This window comes from Lontra canadensis, unplaced genomic scaffold, assembly GCF_010015895.1.
Source record: "Lontra canadensis isolate GAN:19392208 unplaced genomic scaffold, GSC_riverotter_1.0 scaffold710, whole genome shotgun sequence".
Classification (NCBI taxonomy): Eukaryota; Metazoa; Chordata; class Mammalia; order Carnivora; family Mustelidae; genus Lontra; species Lontra canadensis.
This window is the reverse complement of record NW_022631694.1, coordinates 6129-28195: the sequence shown is the minus strand read 5'-3', so window position 1 is coordinate 28195 and position 22067 is coordinate 6129. Positions and strand designations below refer to the sequence as shown.

The following is a 22067-nucleotide window of genomic DNA, read 5'->3' as shown; positions in this document are numbered from 1 at the left end:
TTATTTTAATAAATAGAATCTTTTAAAAAAAAGAATTAGGAGAAAGTAATTTCTTTTAGGCTGTTTTTAGCATTCACTTGAGAGTGGGTGGCAGGATTATATTTAGAAGTTTGTGCCCAGCTGGGAATACTAGGTAGAGGTCTAAAGATTGCTTATTGAAAACAAAGTTTCTTAGCTTTATTTTTATAGCCTAAAATTCACAAGTATTGGTCAAATTATATTCAATGTAACTAGAAAAAGCAGCTTCCCAAACCAAATATTAAAATATTTCCTATATTCTCTATGACTTTATTTTAGAGTTGGCTTTCCCAGCAATAATGGGAATCTGAGAATTTACTATATAGTACCATCTTCTCAACTATGTATGCATAGTCTACCTCCTTGCTTTATTATTTTTATTTTTTTTTAGAGAGCAAGAAAGTGGGGAGGGAGGGAGGGAAGGCAGAAGGAGAGGGAGGGAGAGAACCGCAAGCAGCAGGCTTCACGCTTAGCAGGGGTCTGATGTGGGGCTCGATCTCACAACCCTGAGATCATGACCTGAGCTGAAATCAAGAGTCAGACACTTAATTCATTGAGCCACCCAGATGCCCCTTTATTATTATTATTATTCTTGTTATTATTACTTAACGATTTTGTTTATTTGAGAGAGATTGAGAGAAAAAGTGGGAGGAGGGGCAGAGGGAGAAGCAGACTCCCCACTAACCTGGGAGCCCGATGGAGGACTCCATCCCAGGAGCCAGTCATGACCTGAGCTGAAAGCAGCTGCTTAACTGACTGAGCCACCCAGGCACCCCCCTTCATTAATTTTGATGAATAAGTGGAATATTGTTTTTTTTTTCAATTTTTAACATCATTTATTTTTTATTTATTAATCTTTTTTTTTTCTTAATTTATTTTCAGCATAACAGTACTCATTGTTTTTGTACCACACCCAGTGCTCCATGCAATCCGTGCCCTCTCTAATACCCACCACCTGGTTCCCCCAACCTCCCACCCCCCCCACCTCTTCAAACCCTTCAGATTGTTTTTCAGAGTCCATAGTCTCTCATTGTTCATCTCCCCTTCCAATTTCCCCCAACTCCCTTCTCCTAACTCCCCATGTCCTCCATGCTATTTGTTATGCTCCACAAATAAGGGAAACCATATGATAATTGACTCTCTCTGCTTGACTTATTTCACTGGAAGAGATGATGCTGAGTGAAATAAGTGGAATATTGGTTTTAAGGAGTACTATATCATTTAAAAATAATATTCTCCTGATATACTCAGTCTATTGATTAACCATATCTAATGTGTGCTCTACTTAATGTACCAGTTAACTCAGGGCCTTTCATCAGTCATATGATCAGATCGGTACTAATAAATTGTACAGTAATTTTTTCACCCCTGTAGTTTTATGTTCTTTCTTTACTTGTAGAATTAACACTATATTTTCAAAAGATTTTCAATTATTTCCTAGAGTAGTGAATGCAGACAATAAATTCAAAGTTATTTACCTATATAAGTGACTTGTTCCTGTTACTTCCTCATGAGCTTGGTAGGTCCAAGAAGCAGGACCTTTAAAACAAAGCACCTACAGGCTCCTGTAACACAGGAAGATATGGAACAGAAAAATTATAAAATAAATACATGAAACTTAAACAGTTCATGTAGACTAATTCCCACTTGATGCCTTTTATAAAGTAATGAGCAAAGTTGGTGCTAGGGACCCAAGATTGTGTGTGTATTCATTTAATATAGATTTATTCTGTACTGGCCCTGATAATTTTATATCCTCAATATTTCTAGAACGATTCTGTCAGTTCAGGTGTGCTTCATCTTTACTTTGCATCAGTGCCTTCTCATTCGTCTCCCACCTTTTATTACAATGCCCCTCAAATTCATCCCTCTCCACAGCATTTAGAGTGATGTGTCTCAAACGCAAATATGACTGGGAACCATTGTTGAAAATATGTTTGTGTCCAGGTATCTTAAAATTACATATAAAGCTTTCATAATTTTGAGTTCTGCTAAGCTCTCCAACCCTTTCTACTGTCTGCCCTTTTCTCTGGCATTCTGAACTGCTTTTGATGTCTTCCCCTTTGATTCCTGTATTTTAGACAGATATTTACCCTCTTGTGTGTTTCTCTCCCTTGTCTTACTATGTGCTTGTATACTCCCCCCATTTTCCACCCTCTAACCCCTTTGAATCTTGCTGACCTCAGTGTTGCTGTCTCAGTTCAGGCATTAGCTCTACAAAATCCATTCCTGACACCTTTTATCTACACGCTTCTTTAAACCTGGGTGCCTAGCACTTACTGGGAACTCAGTATATAATTACTGAGTAGAATAAAGACTGTTTATACAGAGATGATTTAAGAGATTGTCCCATTAGGCAAACCTGGGGGGCTCAGTTGGTTGAGTGTCCAACTCTTGATTTTGGCTCAGGTCATGATCTCAGAGTTGTGAGATCAAGCCCCATGTGAGGCTCAGTGCTGGGCGTGGAGCCGGTCAAAATTCTCTCTCCCTCTTCTCCTTCCCCCCACCTCTTAAAAAGAGAGAAAGAGAGAGATTGTCCCATACAGTCCAGTAACAAAAGGAGTATATATACATAAAGAAGTAACTTACAGTTCAGGTGGTGAAGATGCACTAGAAAAATCTGTATAGTACTAATGTAGCCCCAAAGAAAGAGGTCTATTTATCTAGGGAAGGGTAGCCTTAATCAAGGATGACTTTACGTAGCAGTCTGTGTCCTCTAAGATGTGAAGAAATTTGTCAAGTGTAGAGGAAAACATTTTAGGAATGTTTACATTCATCAGGGAAATACACCCGTAGGAAGGTTATACACTGATACAGGCATAAAAAATACTAGTAATTTTGGAAACCATGAATAATGTAGTTGAAGCTTAGGGTGTTGCTTAAGAGATGCTGTAAAGAATAGTCTGTTGTGATTTTATATCTTTCTGCTGCATTTTAAAAAATTTGTTTCTGATTGTTTTGTTCATTGGTGTTAGGTGGGTGAATTTGTGAATGATTCTTTGAGATGTTTGTATGCCTTTAACCTAGTGACATTTAGTATTTCCCAAATGGTTTGTTGAAATATTTGATAATTTAAAGTATTTCTTAAAGTAAATATTCAGCTAAAGATTAATTTAAACTCTTAATTGATAAGATGTTGTTTTCTATTTTTATGAAGGTTATAGCTTTTATCTAACCATTCTAATTTGTCCATTTTAATGAAATATATAGATTTTTCAGCAGAACTGGACTTAGAAATGTCAACAGAAAAAGAGGAAGAAAGTCTTAATGAAAGTGAAAATAAACACCTGCAGGTATATACAAATTTAAGTTTAAATTTCCAGTTTTATATTGTTTTCCCTGCTTTAAGAATGTAAGATAGTTCAAATGAAATTATCTTCTGAACAAAATATATTGAAGTTGATAGATTATAATTTAATATTTAGTTTTTGTAAAATTTTACAAGTTACCAAATTTAAAATATTGTTAGAATTTATAGTAGCTTATAGTTAAATTTTATCCTTGGAATTGGACCAAAAAAATTCCTGAATATTGTTTGCTTCTTCCATTTTTGTAAGTTTTTACATGTTAAAAAGGTAACATCAAATACTGAACCGTATGTTTAAGCAGTTGAAATTATGAGCAGTATAACAATGACGACTACTGACTTAGACTCATGTAGAAGGAGTGATTCTTAGTGGTTCTTAATGTGCAGTTCTCAGTGGTTCAAAATGTGCAGTTCTGTTTTGCCAGTCAGTAATGCCAAGATTAAAGGTTTATTTTGCCTTGTGATCTCTGTGTAGTTGACTTCAGAGAGTAGGGTCATAAAATCAACACAATTGCCTATCATAGAATCACACCTTCCAGGATGGGACCTTTGTAGTTGGGTAATAAAGAGGCACATTTTCAGTTATTTCATTTCAGTATAGGGAATCTGTAAGTATTATTAACATTTTTTCTTATCCACTCTCAGTGGACATTACAATAGCTGGATACAGGCAGATCATTTATGGTGATGTATAATACTATCATAGTATATAATTTGAATTAAAATTTAGGAATTTATTTTTCTTTCTGATTGATGTTTATTGATTTTGGCTCCTAATTATACGTTTGCCTATTCTCTAGTTATTAATCTTTAAAAAAAATCCTCAAATGCACTAGGGAGGCTCACTGTTTAAGGTATGGTAAGATAAAATGTTTTTAAGTTTGTAACATTGAAAATCATGTAATTCATTTTTTGGTAGATGTAACATGTAATGAATTATTTAGTTTAAAAAACTGACAAAGTTAAGTTTATGGATTTGTGTTTTTCTTCTGTTTCAGCCTAGGACAAGTTATTTTTCGCTTCTTAGTTACAATCCAGTGACTTGGGAGCAGTTTAACATAGATTAAGAATTTTAACAGTTAAATTTTAATTATTTTCTAATTTTTCTTTGTCCATACTTGATTACTTAAGGATAGAGTTATATTACAAACATGTATGCTGACAGAAAGGACATCTGAAAATCAAATACAGCACTTTAACTTTCCATTTTTGTATCTGTCAAAAATGGCCCAAGAACCAGGAATGAATAAGGAATGTGATAGAGAGGATGATATATTTTTATATTCAGAACATCCCTCTGTTCAAAAGTGTGAGGACATGTGGACCAAACAAGACAAATTAGAGTGGAAAAATAAGTTAAAACTCATCACCAGAGAGTTAAAGCAGAAGTTTGGTGAAATTTGTGAAAAAAAAAACAAAAAACAAAAAACAAAAACAAAAACAAAAACAAAACCAAAAAAACACAAAATTACTGCTTACCCTAAGGAAGAGTCACTACATGGTCCCTTTAAAGAAGAAGCAAACTTAATGGAAATACCTACTAATTTGACAAATGATAGACTTGATTGTGAGAAAAAAGATGCATTTGCAGTGCCTGTCTTTGTTGCACTTCAGGCATTACCTGAATAGAAAGAGTCTAGACTCGAAAATGTTGTTCTTTCTCATTCATCCTGGGATCAGAGTTGCCGGTCATCTTCTGATCTTTCCTTAAGTGAAAATAAATCAGACTCTGAAAATGATAACAAATCAGACTTTGAGCAGAATTTTAACAAAAATGAATTTTGATAGTGATAGAGAAAATAAAAAGGTAAGGAACCCACGGGTTGCGTTTGAAGTGAAAGAAGACCAAGAGTTTGACATGCAAATGGCAAAAAGTATAAACCAAACTAGTTATTTTAAAGATTTTATTTATTTGTCAGAGAGAGAGTGAGAGAGAGAGAGTGAGACAGCGCGTGCACACAAGCAGGGGGAAGTACTGGCAGAAGAAGCAGGCCTGAACTCTGTCCCAGGACTCTGGGATCATGACCTGAGCCCAAGGCAGATACTTAACCAACAAGGTACCCATGCGTCCCAATTCCTCTCTCTTTTTTTTTTTTTTTTAAAGATTTTATTTATTTATTTGTCAGAGAGAGAGAGAGAGAGTACAAGCAAGCAGAGTGGCAGGCAGAGGCAGAGAGAGAAGCAGGCTCCCCACTGAGCAAGGAGCCCGACATGGGACTCGATCCCAGGACCCTGGGATCAAGACCTGAGCCAAAGGCAGTGGCTTAACCAACTGAGCCACCCAGGCGTCCCAACCAATTCCTCTCTTTTTATTGAAACAGAAATGAAGCAGAATTTATAAAAATTGCAGTTCCTTGTAATGATAAACACAAAATATTTTTATCAATTAAAATTATGACAAACTAAGAGTCAAATGATATAATTAATGAAAAAAAGTTCTGGGATGCCTGGGTGGCTCAGTTGGTTAAGAGCCTGCCTTTGGCTCTGGTCATGATCCCAGGGTTCTGGGATGGGGTCCTGCATTAGCCTCCCTGCTCAGTAGGGAGCCTGCTTCTCCCACTGCTGGCACCTCCTCCTGCTTGTGCTCTCTCTCTCTGATGAATGAATAAATAAAACCTTTAAAACATGTATAATTAATGAAAAAAAGTTCATTTTAATGAATAAACTAGTAACGATTATCCTTCGTATCAAACTTCTATTAAAGATTGAAGAAACGGAGAAGCACCAAAATGATGAAATGGCAGTATTGGAAAGCGTATATGCTTCTGCTGCTGCTGGACTAATGCATCCAATAGGGAGTGGAAAAACTGATAACAACCTATGTCCTATTACGGAAAATGAAGAATCTGATGGGTAAGCCTATAGCAATATTTAAATAGTAGGTAATTATTATTTTCCTATAAAACAAATTCTGGTTGGAGCTAACATTCATGATTAACAAATTTTATGTTTTTTAGTAAGGTTATTTCATCTTGGATGCTAATCAGAAAAATTTAAATAATGAGATACCATTTTTTGCAATCATAGTGATAAATATTTTATTAAAAAATTAACAACCAAGGTTAGCAAATGTGAAGAAAAGGGCATTCTTATACACTGTTGTTAAATAAAATTGGTAAACCCTTTCGGAAGGGTGATTTAGCAGTGTGTTTCAAAAATTTTAAATATTGTATGGACTCTGAAAAACAATCTGAAGGGTTTGATGAGGTGGGGGGGTGGGAGGTTGGGGGAACCAGGTGGTGGGTATTAGAGAGGGCACGGATTGCATGGAGCACTGGGTGTGGTACAAAAACGATGAATACTGTTATGCTGAAAATAAATTAAAAAAATGATAAAAAATTTTTTTAAAATATTCTGACCCCTTATCCCAAGAACTTCATTGCCAGGACTAGATCCTATAGGAAAACGTGACTTGTGTAAACGCACACACACACACACACACACACACACACACACACACATTCTAAGGACATTTATTATACATTTATATATATATAAAATATGACATACGTTAAGGATATTTATTATAGCATTATTTTCATATAAAAAAGTTGGAGATAGTCTAAGAATCTGTCAATAGGGAAGTAAATTTTCACCCCTGTAAAACAATGTAGTATGCGACTGTTAGAAAAAATGAGTTTAGGTCTACAAGGTACTGATTGTTTAACAAAGTATATTTAAAGTTTTTGGTTTGATGTCATGTTTTATGCAAATTTTAGAATACTTTTATTTACTTATTTATTTTTCTATCCCAGCATTTCTTTTTCTTTCTTTCTTTTTTTTTTAATTACACTATGTTAGTCACCATACAGTACATCATTAGTGTTTGATGTAGTGTTCTGTGATTCATTGTTTGTGTATAACACCCAGGGCTCCATGCAATACATGCCCTACTTAATACCCATCATTGGGCTCACTCAACTCTCCCACCTCATTCCCCTTTAAAACCCTCAGTTTGATTCCCAGAGTCCATAGTCTCTCATGGTTCATCTCCCCCTCGGATTTTCTCCCCCCTTCATTTTCCCCTTCCTTCTAATTCCTCCATGCTATTCCTTATGTTCCACAAATAAGTGAAACCATGTCATATTGTCTTTCTCTGTTTGACTTATTTCACTCAGCATAATCTCCTTCAGTTCCATTACATTGATGCAGATGTTGGTATTCATCCTTTTTGGTGGCTGAGGAATATTCCATTGTATATATGGACCATATCTTCTTTATCCGTTCGTCTGTTGAAGGGTACCTCTGCTCCTTCCACAGTTTGGCTATTGTAGACATTGCTGCTTTTTTTCACTATATCTGTATCTTTGGGGTAAATACCCAGTAATGCAATTGCTGGGTCTTAGGGTAGCTCTGTTTTTAATATATATAAATATAAATATAAATATAAATATAAATATATATAAACTAGCTCTCTATATAATAAATATATCTAACATATAGATATATTAGACTATCTCCAACTTTTTTATATGAAAATATTATATGATTAGATATTAGATATTAATATATATTTATATAAGATTTTTATTTATTTATTTGGCAGAGAGAGATCACAAGTAGGCAGAGAGGCAGGCAGAGAGAGAGAGGAGGAAGCAGGCTCCATGCTGAGCAGGGAGCCCCATGCAGGACTCGATCCCAGGACCCTGAGATCATGACCTGAGCTGAAGGCAGAGGCCCAACCCACTGAGCCACCCAGGCGCCCTGTTTTTAACTTTTTGAGGAACCTCCACACTATTTCCCAAAGCGGCTGTACCAACTTGCATTCCCAACAGTGAAACAGGGTTCCCCTTTCTCACATTCTCTCCAACACTTGTTGTTTCCTGTCCTGTTAATTTTGGTCATTCTAGCTTGTGTAAGGTGGTATTTCAACGTGGTTTTGATTTTAATTTCTCTGATGACTAATGACGATGAACATTTTTTCATGTGTGTGTTAGCCATTTGTATGTCTTCTTTGGAGAAATGTCTGTTCATGTCTCTGCCCATTTTTTGATGTGATTTTCTGTTTTGTGTCTATTAAGTTTGAGGAGTTCTTTATTAGATCTTGGATATCAGCCTTTTGTCTGTAGTGTCATTTGCGAATATTTTCTCCTATTCCATGGGTTGTCTCTTTGTTTTGTTGATTGTCTCATTTCCTGTGCAGAAGCTTTTTATCTTGAGGAAGTCCCAAAAAGTTCATTTTCACTTTTGTTTCCTTTGCCTTTGGAGACATGTCTTGAAAGAAGTTGCTGTGGCCTATGTCGAAGAGGTTACTGCCTATGTTCTCCTCTAGGATTTTGATAGATTCCTGCCTCACCTTGAGGTCTTTTATCCATTTTGAGTTTATCTTTGTGTATGGTATAAGAGAAATGTCAAGCATTTATTTAAGTGAGAGGGATAGAGAGTAGGAGAGAGCATAAGAGGGGAGAAGGCCACTGAGCCAAAGGCAGTGGCTTAACCAACTGAGCCACCCAGGCTGCCAAAAACATCAGCTTTTTAATGGATATTTTAAATGGATCTTTTAAAATAGTGATCCTGCTTTGGATATAAAGGAAGTAAGGACAGAGGATAAAGAAAAACAAACATCAAAAGAATCTGTGATTACATCAAGGTTTGAGAAAGCCCCTTCTCTAATTTCTCATCCTCTGCAAATGAATGATGACAGCCCTTCAAGTGGAATGGATCAGGATGAAGGAAGGTAAAATCTATAAATTCTTTATTTCCCTCTGAAGGAATTTTAACAGTGATTACTTTTTATGGAAATAAAATGCTGTAGTCTAGGTACAGGCGAAGACAAGAAATACTCAAGTATATCAGACACACTGCTTGAAAGGTTAAGATGAGGACAAGTGACTTTGACAAGGAGCAGTTTCAACAGTCACCATGGAAGCTGGACTGTAATGAATAAGTATAAAGAACTTCTTGGAGAATTTTTATGGGGAAAGGTAATAGATAAGTGGATGATAACTGAAAAAGAATGTGGAGTTCAAAAGAATTTTCTTTATTTTTTAATTTTAAGATGGGAGCTTTTAGAATACCTTTGTATGCTCCCGGAAATGATCCAGTAGAGATAGGCATGGTTATTTCATTTAATTTTGTTCACATTTCCAAATGTTAGAAAGCTTATTGATTGTATTACATTCTTTTAAAGATGATATAGTAATTGTCCTTAGTACTCCTATTCATGTAGTTTTGTGTCAAGAAATTGTTTATTCAGAATTGGTTCCACAGTGGAGTATTCTCATAAAATTGAATATGCAGATACTATCATTCATTGATTTAAAACTATACATATAATAGTAAATATACAAACCTTGGGCCATTCTGAATAGAACTAATCATTCCTTGATAATTTTATTTTTTATTTTTTTAGATTTTGTTTATTTATTTGACAGAGATCATAAGTAGGCAGAGAGGCAGGCAGAGAGAGAGAGGAAGGGAAGCAGGCTCCCTGCTGAGCAGAGAGCCCAATGTGGGGCTTGATCCCAGGACCCTGGGGTCATGACCTGAGCTGAAGGCAGAGGCTTTAACCCACTGAGCCACCCAGGCGCCCCCATTCCTTGATAATTTTAGATATTCAGTGCCTTTGACAGTATCATGAATGGCTATCGTTTTATTAGGGACTTTGAATTATCTGGTTATATTTACTTAATATTTGTTTACATTCTGGGGGAAGGGGAAAGATTTTATTTATAATTGAAAAATAAACTATCAATCTATCATAGATTATTACTTTTGGTTTATAAAGTTCTAAATTACAAAAGCCGAAGATTCCTGTACCAACAGAGTCATTGACACATATATAGTATACTCAATAAGTGTCTGTTTGTGAATAAACAGTTGAATATATAAATGAATGCCCATTGATCAAGTCCTGTAGAAGAAGCAAATCTTGAGTTGTTTAAAAGTAGATTTTCAATATTGCCTACATATGAAGTCTTTTTATTTTAAAAAATAGTTAAGATTTATGAATTATTATTTACAATTATAGCTAAAAATGGAATACTAATAGATTCATTTGCTATCAGATTACTTAAAAACACTTAAATATTACTTTCACCATATACTGTAAAACATGTATTTTGAAGGCACATTTTCTGGATTTGAATTCTGGGTCTACTCCTGACCACCTGTACCAGCTTTGGGAAGTTACTTTTTTCTGTGCCTCATTTTCTTCCTGTGTAAAATACCTAATATAATTACCTACATTTTGTAAGATTGTTGTGAGGCTTAAAATACCTTTAAAACATGTGAAGTTTTCATAATAATGCATAGTATTTACACAGTAGATCCTCAAAACACTAATATCATGATTATTAAAAAAGGGTTTCTTCCATATAAGAACTTAACTTGCACTTTCCAAATAGTTTTTAGAACCAGTAAAAGCTTGTTTTTATTGAAAATGACAACAAAAAATGTGGTATATTTCTTTGTATCAAATAATGCAAGTAACATTATGATTTTCCTTTGCTCAGTTTGATCTAAATTTAATGCTTTGTTAACATTATTAATAATATAGTAGATAGGATTTAGATATTCCTTGTATTTTAAGTATTTAATATATGCCTGAAAAGAATTGGTTTTTTTTTAGATCTGCAAAGAAAACATCTAGTGACGAGGAAGAGGTAAATATATATATAGAAAAATTTTTTTCTTTTTTTAATTTTTAAATTTTTATTTTATTATGTTATTTTTTAAAAGATTTTATTTATTTATTTGACAAAGAGAGAGAAATCACAAGTAGGCAGAGAGGCAGGCAGAGAGAGAGTGGGAAGCAGGCTCCCCACTGAGCAGAGAGCCTGATGTGAGACTTGATCCCAGGACCCCGAGATCATGACCTGAGCCAAAGGCAGAGGCGTAACCCACTGAGCCACCCAGGTGCCCCATTATTATGTTATTTTGATAAATACTGTTTATCAGAAATATTATTCCATGATAAAAAATTAACTTTAGGAAAGGTATAGTGAAAAAAGAGAAAATCTGCCTTTGTTGTACAGACATATACTTTGCAAAAGTTGTTCAGAAACACTAGTTATTGATAAAGGTCGTTTTGATAAAAATCAGTCCTTTTGAAAGTACCTTTTTTTGCTCTTATAAAGAGATACGGGTATTTATCATCTCTCTACAGTCAGTATATTTTATCAATCTTTAGGGGACATTTTGAAGTAGTATTATTTATTTGTAGGTCAAAAAGCAAATTGATTCTATGGATGACTTTGATGACTTAACTCCATCATCTGAAACAATTTCGGAGGGTTTCCACGTGCCTTGCTGTAATTATATGACTTGCATGTCGCTAATTGAACAACATGTCATGGATTGTAAAGGTAAGACCATCGTGTAAATATGAAGCCTTTGTATGTACATTACTATAGTAATATGTGCACTTCTTGTCTAGTGCTGTACCATACAACACTGATGTGTTATAGAGCTACTCATCTCAGAAATACGTTTTATATGAAAGTAGAGAAATGTTGAATACTCTTAGCCAAAGAGCTGTAATTTCCACTATACTTTTCGTCATGGGAATGGCACACCTGATGTGTGTTAACTCTCCTCTTCTGTGCCTTCACCCAAGGTCAGGTTACCACTGTATTTGTCCTAGAATACTGAAACAACCTCAGGACTGTTTTCCCTGTCATTCCACCCCCCAGAATCTTGGTCTACTCTGCAACCATAGTTACCATATATTTTTAAAAATTTATATTTCATCACGTGACCCCCTTGCTTAAAGCTTAGCTATTCTCATCGTTCTGGGCTGAAAGACCACAGTTCTCAGCCTCATCTTGGATTGTTTCATATCCTTCTTTCCGTGTCTCAGCCACTGTTTTAGATATTTTTCTTACAATAGAGCTCTTTTCCCCTCAACAGCTTAAGTTAGGACAACTGCACATGTATGAAGTGTATAATTTGATAGTTTTGACATATGTATATACATATGAAACCATAACTGTAATTCAGGCAGGTAATAACCCTTAAGTCTCGTGTCTCTTTGTATTCCCTCATTACGAAACTGCCGAATGGTTTTCTAAAGTAGTTGCACCATTTTCAATTCCCACCAGCAATGTCTGAGAGTTCCGATTTCTCCCTATATATTCATGAACACTTAGTATTGTCAGTTTTTTAAATCTTAGATGTTCCGATGGGTCTGTAGTATATGTATCATTATGGTTTTAATATATATTTCCCTAATAACTTATGATGTTGAGCATATCTTTGTGGGCTTATTTGCCATCTGTATATCTTCTTTGAACTGTCCAAATCCTTTGTCATTTAAAAAAATTAGGTTTTCATACCTGTTGAGTTTTGAGAATTCTTTGTATATTCTAGATATAGTTCCTTTATCACCTGTATTATTTTTTTTTGCAAAGATTTTCTCCCAGTCTGTGACTTTTCATTCTCTCAGCAGTATCTTTTGAAGAGCAGTTTTTCTTTTTGATGAAGTCCAGTTTATACCTTTGCTCTTTTATGAATTTTTGCTTTTGGTGTTCCTATATGAGAAATCTTTGCCTAGCACAAGGTCAGAGGTTTTCTCTCATGCTTTCTTTTAGAAGTTTTGCAGTTGAATAACAAAGTTTTATAGTTTTAGGTCTTACATTTAGATCTGTGATCCATGAGATCCAGTTTGTATTCTTTTTTTTTTAGATTTTATTTGTTTATTTATTTATTTGACAGAGAGGGAGAGCATGAGCAGGGGGAATGGCAGGCTGAGGGAGAGGGAGAAGCAGGCTCCCTGCTGAGCAGAGAGCTGGACACAGGGCTCGATCCCAGGACCCATGGATCATGACCTGAGCCAAAGGCAGCCACTTAACTGACTGAGCCATGCAAGCGCCCCCATTTTTAATTCTTTTTTATTTATGATACAGGGTATGGGTCCAGGTTTATTCTTGAACTTGGTAAGTTTACTTATTAGTTCTAGTAGCTTTTTAAAAAATTCTGTCAGATTTTTCTACATAACCAAAGTTTATCAAACTTTTTTAAACTACTAGTTTACTAATTTCTTAAGGTGGAGCCAAAGGTCATCAGTTTGAGGCTTTTCTTTTTTAGTACATACATTCAGTGCTATAAATGTTCATGTGAGTGCTGCTACTGCAGGATTCCAGAAATTCTTATGTGTTATATGTTCATTTCCATTCAGTTCAGAATATTTTCCAATTTCTTTTTTCTTTACTTCTTTGACCCAGGAGTTATTTAAAGATTTTATTTATTTGACAGAGAGAGAGAGAGAGAGAGAGAGAGCATGAGCTGGGGCGGGAAGCAGACTCCCCTCGAAGCAGGGAGCCCATTGTGGGGCTTGATCCCAGGACCCTGAGATCATGACCTGAGCCGAAGACAGACACTTAACTGACTGAGCCACCAAGGTGCCCTGACCCAGGGTTTATTTAGATGTGTGTTAATTAGATTGCAAATATTTGAGTATTCTCCAGAGATATTTTTATTCTTGATTTCTAATTTAATTTCTTTGTGGTCAAAAAACACACTCTTATGACTTCAGTTCTTTTGACTTACTCCTTTTATTATCATTTATTTTATGACCCAGAATATCATCTTTCGGTAAGTGTTCCATGGATGCTTGAGAAGAACAGTGGCGTTCAAGTCCACTATGTCCTTGCTGATTTTCTGCCTACTGAAATCTCAGACTATAATTGTGAATTTGCTTGTTCCTCTGAAGTCCTGTCAATTTTTACTTTATGTATTTTGAACCTATTAATAGGTGCATAAACATTTAGGTTTATTATGCTTCCTTTAGTTGACTGTTTTATCATTATTAAATGAACTTATTTATTGCTGCTAATGTTTTTTGTTTTGAAATCTATTTTGTCTGGTATTAATGTAACCGCTCAGGCTCAGCCTTCTTTTGCCAAGTGTTGGTGTGGTCTATCACATTTCTGACCTCTTAACACATTTGTAGTTTTGACATTTAAAATGCATTTTTTTTAAATAGGTGGCAGATAGCTGGGTCTTCTTTTTATCCATTTTGACATCTGCCTTTTCATGGAGGCCTTTAGACCATTTTCATTTAAGGTGATTATTGATGTAGTTGATTTGAATCTGTCATCATGTTGTTTGACTTCAATTTGTCCTTTCTGCTCTTCATTCCATTCTCTTCTTTTTCTGATTTCTTTTGGATTGAGCAAGTAATTTTTATGATTTAGTTTTATTTATGTGTGTATGTGTATATATGTATTTTGCTTACTAGCTATAACTCTTTAGTTTTGCTATTTTGGTGATTAGAGCCTAAAGTATATGACTTAAGCATCATAGTACTCCATCTAGTAATGTTATAACACATCATGTGTCGTTTAAGAAAATTATAAAGGTTTACTTCCTTTTCTTCACTCCTAGCCAGATCCTTCTGGATCTGTGGTTTTATAGTTTTCATTAAGTTTAGAAAGGTTTTGGCCATTTTTTCTTTTCTCTTTTTAAAGATTTTATTCATTTATTTGAGAGAGAGAAGGAGAAAGAGAGAGAGTGCACGAGCCAGGGGGGAGTGGCAGAAGGAGGGGGAGAAGCAGACTCCCCTCTAATCGGGGAGTCCAACACCGGGCTTGATCCTAGGACCCTGAGATCATGAGATCATGACCTGAGCTGAAGGCAGACGCCCACTGACGAATCCACTCAGGTGCCCCCGTCATTTTTTTCTTCGAATATTTTTTTCTAGTTCCTTTTCTCTGCCTCTTTGGGAAATTGTATATTAGCTTCTCACAGTTTTCAGATGTCAAGTTTCAGTCTTTTATTTTGAGCTGTCTAATATGTGTTTATTCCAATCCAGTGTGTTTTTCATGTCTGACATAATTTACATCTCTGTAAGTGCTATTTGGTTTTTTAAAAATTAGCTTCTATGCCTCCACATAAAAATCTTTTTATGCTTTCTTTGGAATTCTAGCTAAGTTAATGACAAACAGTTTGATCCTTTCCCATCCTGCTCTTATGAATTGTTAGGTGAATCCAGAGTAGTGTTGAGCCTAAAGCTCATAATTCCCCACTGCTGAGGCACAACCTACTTACTGTATTCATTGTGCTGCGGGTTATGAGTGTTTCCAGCATGGCTAATGGGGATAGATACTGCCCCTGGTGCCATGTGAGCTCCAGGCAGAGTGTCCTCTGCACTTTCCGGACGGATCTTTCCCCTGGTCACAGGAGATTTCCTTACGGGCATGCATTGGTTATTACTCTTCTGATCTCCGGGATTTGTTCTTTGTTCTGCTTTCTCCTCGCCAGTGCTTTGACCTGATCTCATCTGTCTTGGTTTCACCAGACTCCGTTTCATCACCTCAACTCAGGGAGTCTGGTGGAGTCTGTCTCAGTTTCTTCCCCTGTGTCATGGCCTGGAAATTGTCCCAAGGTAGTGAGCTCAGGTATGTGTTAGGCTAACTTCTTGTGTTTTCAGGGATCGTTGTCCTTCATTGCCTGAATTCCTTTTTCTTGAAAATGATTTTAAAGTGTATTTTACCTGTTTTTGTTTGGCTTTTTTCAGGTAGGAAGATAAATCAGTACCTGTTACTCCGTCTTGGCCAGAAGCAGATTGCAGTAGAACTTTGGCACATGCTACAGACCGTCTTTAATGCTCTCCCTCCTCCTCTGCTCACGTGCTTCCCGCTCCTCCTTCATTTCTCAGCATAGTTCCTCAGGGAAATATTCCCTTCTTACCATAGATCAAGTTATGTTCTGTAATCATAGAACTCTTTTATTATAGGAACTATCTGAATTTATAATTGTGTTCTCCTTCACTAGACTTTAAGCTAAATAAAAGCCAGAGATCTGCAGAGCTTAGTGTAATATCTTTTGCTTTTTAAAAAATTTTATTTATTTAAGAGACAGAGTGCATAAGCGGGGGGAGGGGCAGGGACGGGGGGAGAAGCAGACTCTCCACTGAGTAGGGAGTCCAATGTAGAGCTTGATCCCAGGACCCTGAGATCATGACCTGAGCTGAGGGCAGATGCTTAACCAACTGAGACACCCAGGCATCCCAGTAATATATTTTATATTGAAATCATTCAATATATATTTGTTTAATGTATGAATGAGTGAATGTGAAAGCATACAGTCCTTTATATGCCAAAAGTACTCATATATTTTATTTCTTTTTTTTTTTAATATTTAATTAATTTATTTGAGAACGAGCATGACTGGGGGTGTGGGAAAGAACAGAGCGGGAGGGAGGAAGGGTGGAAAGAATCTCAAGCAGACTCCATGCTGAGTGGAGCCCGATGCAGGGCTCGATCCGATGACTCTGGGATTATGTATGACCTGATTTGAAACCAAGAGTCAGATGCTTAACCAGCTGAGCCACCCCGGTGCCCTATATATTTTATTTGTTTTTGTTTTTTCTCTGATGTAGATTCTGTCAGTTTATTGAAAATCCAGAATGCGGTTCTTTCATATGGAAGATTAATAGAACTTAAAGAATATCACTGTGGACAACTTAAAAGAAAAAATAAAAAAATGGAAAATAAGGCTAAGGGACTACAAAAGGAGCTATCAGAAACAAAAAAAATGCTATCTAAGTTGGAGCTTCAAAAAGTAGAATGGGAGCAAGAACTCTGCAGTTTGAGGTATGATATCTTGGTTTTAAGGAAATACTTGAACTATTTACCTTTTTTTTTTTTTAATAGGCTCCACACCCAATATATGTGGGGCTTGAACTCAAGGGTGAGATCAAGAGTCACATGCTCTACCAGTTGAGCCAGCCAGGCACCCCTTGAATTATTTACTTTTATCTACAGATGCGTAGAAGTTTTGAAATTGCTAACTTGCCTTCTGGGATTTTATAGGGAAGAAAACTTCTTTAGTATTGTGAAGTATGAGATTCTTCAAAATAATACAGCAAGTTCTTAACAGTGAATACTTTTTTAATAATTTAATGAATATTCCAAATCATAATTTTAATGACCATATAGAAATCCACCATGTGGAAACCTCATTATTTACCAAATTGAATTTTGGGTTTTTTACCCCCATTTTTCTATACTTTAATTAATGCTGTAGGGAATGTTTTTTATATAAATCTGTTTCTACATTTCTGGTTACTTGGAATAAATTCTTTGATGTAGTGTTGTTTACTTAAAATATAAAAATTTTTAAAGAAGGTCTTTGATCCTATTTTTAAATTGTTCTCAGGGAATTTTATGGTAATTTATATGCCCATCAACAGAGTATAAAATGGCCATTTTTCTCAAGACAGAAAAATTTTTAAAAACTAGTTTTAAACATACACAGTGATTAAAAAGGGAAATAGGAAATGATTACTGCTAAGTTTTTTTCAGCATCTCTCTTATATGTTGATGAAATTAATTCAAAAGTCTATGATGCAAGCACATATTACTCTTTATTATTTACTTAATATAGATCCTGTGTTATAAAAGGAGTTCTCAAATGATTTATTAAATGGATAATAGGGGAAACAAATAATACATTATATGTTAATTAAGAAAAAGAAAAGGATCAGGGGCACCTGGATGGCTCAGTTGGTTAAGTGTCTGCCTTTCGCAGGTCATGATCCCGGGGTGCTGGGGTTGAGTCCCCCATTGGGCTTCTTGCTCAGTGGGGAGCCTGCTTTTCCCTCTCCCTCTGCCTGCTGCTCCACCTTTTTGTGTTCTCTCTATCAAATAAATAAAATCTTTAAAAAAATGAAATGAATAATAATCAACAAGGTAAATTGAGGGTATTGCAGAAGAAGAAACATAAAAATCGTAGGGCAACAGATATTCGACTCCCTAGCCTAGTCCTGGATCACAGTAGTCTGTGGATGTACGTTGTGTAAATGCATCTGCAGATGCTGTCTTACACTGCCATACCTGTGATAATTCGTGAAGTAGCAATTTACTTGTAGTGAATTATAACTTCTTTATAAACAGGAACTTCTCTTTTTAAATAATAACTAAATTATCTCTTCTAATGGAGGAGTAATTACGAGTATGTGGAAAAAACAATAATTTTCCATTCTTTCTTGAATAATTTCAAAATTCCTTTCCCTACAATATCTCCCAGAGATGTCTCCCAGAGATATTAGTACTAAGCAGCATAATGCTTTTTCATTGCTTCTTTTCAACTATATATATCTTTTGGAAGAGATTGAAGTGAGAAATTAAAAACATGAGCCCTAGAAAGGAAAAAAATTGAGAACATAGAAATTTCATTTGGATAATAAACCAGCATATGTGGCACCAGATCATAACATGAGCTTTCTATTGCTTACAAAACAAATTTTAAAATAAGCACATTTATTTGCAGATTTACTTTAAAACAAGAGAGAGAAAACAGAGGAAATGATGAAATGTTATATGAAAAGATTCAGGAGCAACTAACAAGAAGAGAAGAGCAGTATAAGAAAGAAGTTGAAATGAAACAAGAACTTGAATTTAATCTTAGAGCACTAGATATGGAATTGAAGACTGTAAGAAATAATTTCAATCAGGTAAGTCTTTGATAAAAATGGCATATTTCCATCACTATTATCTATAATATCCCTTGATTTAATGTATATTACTTAGGTATAAAATAGATAAAAAATTTAGTTTTATACTAATAGGAACTATGATATTTATAGCTAAAATCATTAATTTATTGGAATTCTTGGCTTCTCATATAAACCCTATGTATATTTTCTGAATGAAGGGATGGAGGGTAAATTGAGATAAATATGCATGTTGGCTTTTTTTTTTAAAGATTTTTTTTTATTTTTAGAGAGAGAGAGCATGAGTAGGGGAATGTGTAGAGGGGGAGGGAAAGAGAGGGATAAGAATCTCAAGCAGACTCTGAGTGCAGAGCCTGACTCAGGGTTGGATCTTAAAACCTTGAGATCATGACCTGAGCTGAAACCAAGAGTAGGACACTTAACCAACTGAGCTACCCAGGCACCCCAGTTTTGGATTTTTTGTATTAAAATATAGGCTAAATCACCTTGAGATTATGATGGAATTAAATGTTTTGTAAAGAAATTTTATTTCACATACTATATCTACCTATATTCACATACTATATCTACCTATGTATCTATGAAAATTTAGCTGTCATTTAAATTAAAATTTGAGTTATTCATGTAGGATAAAAATCCTTGTATTTAAAAAGGCGGCTACTTTTGAACATTTTTTTTAAGTTCTCTTAACCTTTTGACTTTTTTTTTTTTTAACGGTGTTATCCAAAATCCTAATGAAAATATGTCTTTAGGTTGTGGAAGAGCGGTATTATACTGAAAAACAACTTTGTCGAGAACAGGATGCCAGAATATTACAAGATGGAATTCTAAACAATCACCTTTGCAAACAAAAGGAGATAGAGGGGCACCTGGGTGGCTCAGTGGGTTAAGCCTCTGCCTTCAGCTCAGGTCATGATCTCAGGGTCCTGAGATCGAGACCCGCATCGGACTCTCTGCTTGGCGGGAAGCCTGCTTCCCCCTCTCTCTCTGCATGACTCTCTGCCTACTTGTGATCTCTCTCTGTCAAATAAATAAATAAAATCTTTAAAAAACAACAACAAAAAAAACAAAAAACAAAAAAAACCAAAAGGAGATACAAATGGATAACAAAAGGAGTTCTGGGGTATTTTCTTTAGTTATTTTGAAGTACATGTGTGTATGTATTTGTATGTATATATATTTTATTTTCTGAAATTATTGTTTTTTCTCCGTGTGTGTGTGTGTGTACATATGTGTGTGTGTATATATATTCTCCGTGTGTGTATATATATATGTATACATATATATGTATATATATATGTGTTTGTATATATATATTTTCTCCATGTATATATGTGTATATATTTTAAAAGCCAACACTGCAAGCATAGAGGATTTTTAAAGCATGCATATTTGAAATTGAGATTCAATTAAGTGGATTAACTTGACAGTCAGCTCCAGATTTCCCAAGTGAATTGAATAAAAAGTACACTATCTCAGTATTTTTATACATATATATGTATAAGTATATATTTATAGTATAAATCTATGTATATGTGTATATACATATATATTTTATATATTTATACATTTATGCAAACTATACATAGTAGCTTTATGTACATTTTAGGTTGGCATAATTTTATTCTTATTTATATAAATTTGAATTTTTAGTCTGAAATCATGTATTCTTATGACCTTTTAATCCTTTGAAGGCCCTTACTTTTCATTAAATCATAATTTGGGACAACTGTGATGAGCTTTAGCAAAACTATATTTGGTTTAATCTTCCCACTGCTATTTATAATTTTTTAAGCAATTTTACAAAAAATTTGCTCATTTCAAAGCTCAGTTACTATCATTTGGGCATAAGTTTGTCCAAGACAAAGAGAATTGTATCTCTGAAATTTATTAATTGGGCATTGGATCTCCATTTTCAGATTAATGAGAGGTGGCAGGATTCTTGTGTAGCAGGAATGGAGGTCAGGGAGAGAGGTGAAAGCCAGGTCATCTAGGGTCTTGAAGGCCATGAGAATGACTTCACTTATGTTCTGAGATAGTTATCTATTAAAAGGATTTGAGCAGAGGATTGAACATGTGAGGAACTCTGACATTAATTTAAGCCTCTAATAGAGGGAAAACATTTCATAATGTTACCAATTTACCAATGTTAGTCCCACCTATATACCCATTTCTTTTTGAGACTTCAGTAGATTGGGAAGCTTTGGGGAAATTCACCCACAAGGAAAGGATAGTGGGGCTGAATTAATTAACTAAGTAACATAATACTGACTAGGCAGGATAACATCTTTTTGTATCTTTAACCAAATTCATTAAACAGCCATAATGTGTATATGTTAGGAAAAGGAGATGAATTGATGCTTGTGAAATTTTCCAAGTACATAGGTTAAAGTTATATATTGTTAACATAATTTAATAGTAAGATGATTTATAAAACCAGTAACAGAAATGTCTTATTAGGGAGCTGTGAGACAACTTCAAGAAGAACTGGCCGATACCCGAAAAAAACTATCTGTGTCAGAGGCTTCACTGGAGGGGACATCACGTTGTCGTATGAATTTAGAAGATGAGGTAAAAGACTTAAAGGAAAAACTGGCTCAGAGTAGGAATCAGGTATGTATGCAATGTAACATGTCAAGTTAATCTGTAGTTGGTTAAATAATATGAAGTGTTTTAGGATGCTTATTTCCATGGACCACTTCCTTCTGTATTTTCATTATAATTAATTTAGTATAATTTTAGTATCTTCACAATGTACTTATTTCTTAAACTTTGACTTTCATTCTGTTATTTGTGTTATACATTTTTTTCTTATAGTAGTTACCCTCAGGAAAGTTGAAACTTACACATCATTCCTCACAGAAATTGGGACTTTTTTCCTACTAAATAATTTTTTAAAAAGACTTATTTATTTATTTGTGGTGGGGGCAGTCGGAGAGGCAGAGGGAGATGGAGAGAATTTCAAGCAGACGCCTGCCCAGCACAGAGCCCCATGCTGGCTTGATTCCATGACCCATAAGATCATGACCTGAGATAAAACCCTGAGTTGGATGCTTAACCAACTGAGCCACCCAGGTGCGCTAAATAATGTTTTTTAATGCTATCTCTGTTACCATCATGAGCTAAGCCGTGTAAAAGCAGAAGATAATGTTTAATAGAATATTTCAGAAAATTGTCTTATTTCTCATCTTCACTTTTTTGAATGGATACAGAATCTGTACTGATTTCAGGATAACTTGTACAGAGAAGTGATTTCACAAACCAGTTGAACTTAGGCATTTCCTTCATGATCTGATGAGAAGTTAGGCTCAAAAAGCTAGAGTCCTGTTTCTTTTCGCCATTCAT

The 22067-nt window shown here is 35.0% G+C and overlaps 1 protein-coding gene across 1 annotated transcript; it reads left to right on the top strand.

Annotated features, from left to right (window-relative positions):
- The first annotated feature begins 3132 nt into the window (after window positions 1-3132).
- On the top strand, window positions 3133-21665 carry LOC116863206 (ankyrin repeat domain-containing protein 26). The gene is made up of 8 exons (XM_032850696.1): window positions 3133-3311; window positions 6030-6178; window positions 8835-9002; window positions 10896-10929; window positions 11490-11631; window positions 16647-16860; window positions 18539-18722; window positions 21183-21665. The coding sequence occupies exons 1-8, from the start codon at window positions 3216-3218 to the stop codon at window positions 21363-21365; spliced, it is 1170 nt and encodes a 389-aa protein (XP_032706587.1). The 5' UTR covers window positions 3133-3215; the 3' UTR covers window positions 21366-21665.
- Window positions 21666-22067: the final 402 nt, after the last annotated feature.

What these genes read in the sequence shown, in the direction of transcription:
- LOC116863206 (XM_032850696.1), top strand. Translation starts at nt 3,216, where the DNA reads ATGAAATATATAGATTTTTCAGCAGAACTGGACTTAGAAATGTCAACA. An exon ending in ATGGATCAGGATGAAGGAAG is followed by an intron (nt 9,003 to 10,895) that starts GTAAAATCTATA and finishes GTTTTTTTTTAG; the next exon opens with ATCTGCAAAGAAAACATCTA. An exon ending in CATCTAGTGACGAGGAAGAG is followed by an intron (nt 10,930 to 11,489) that starts GTAAATATATAT and finishes ATTTATTTGTAG; the next exon opens with GTCAAAAAGCAAATTGATTC.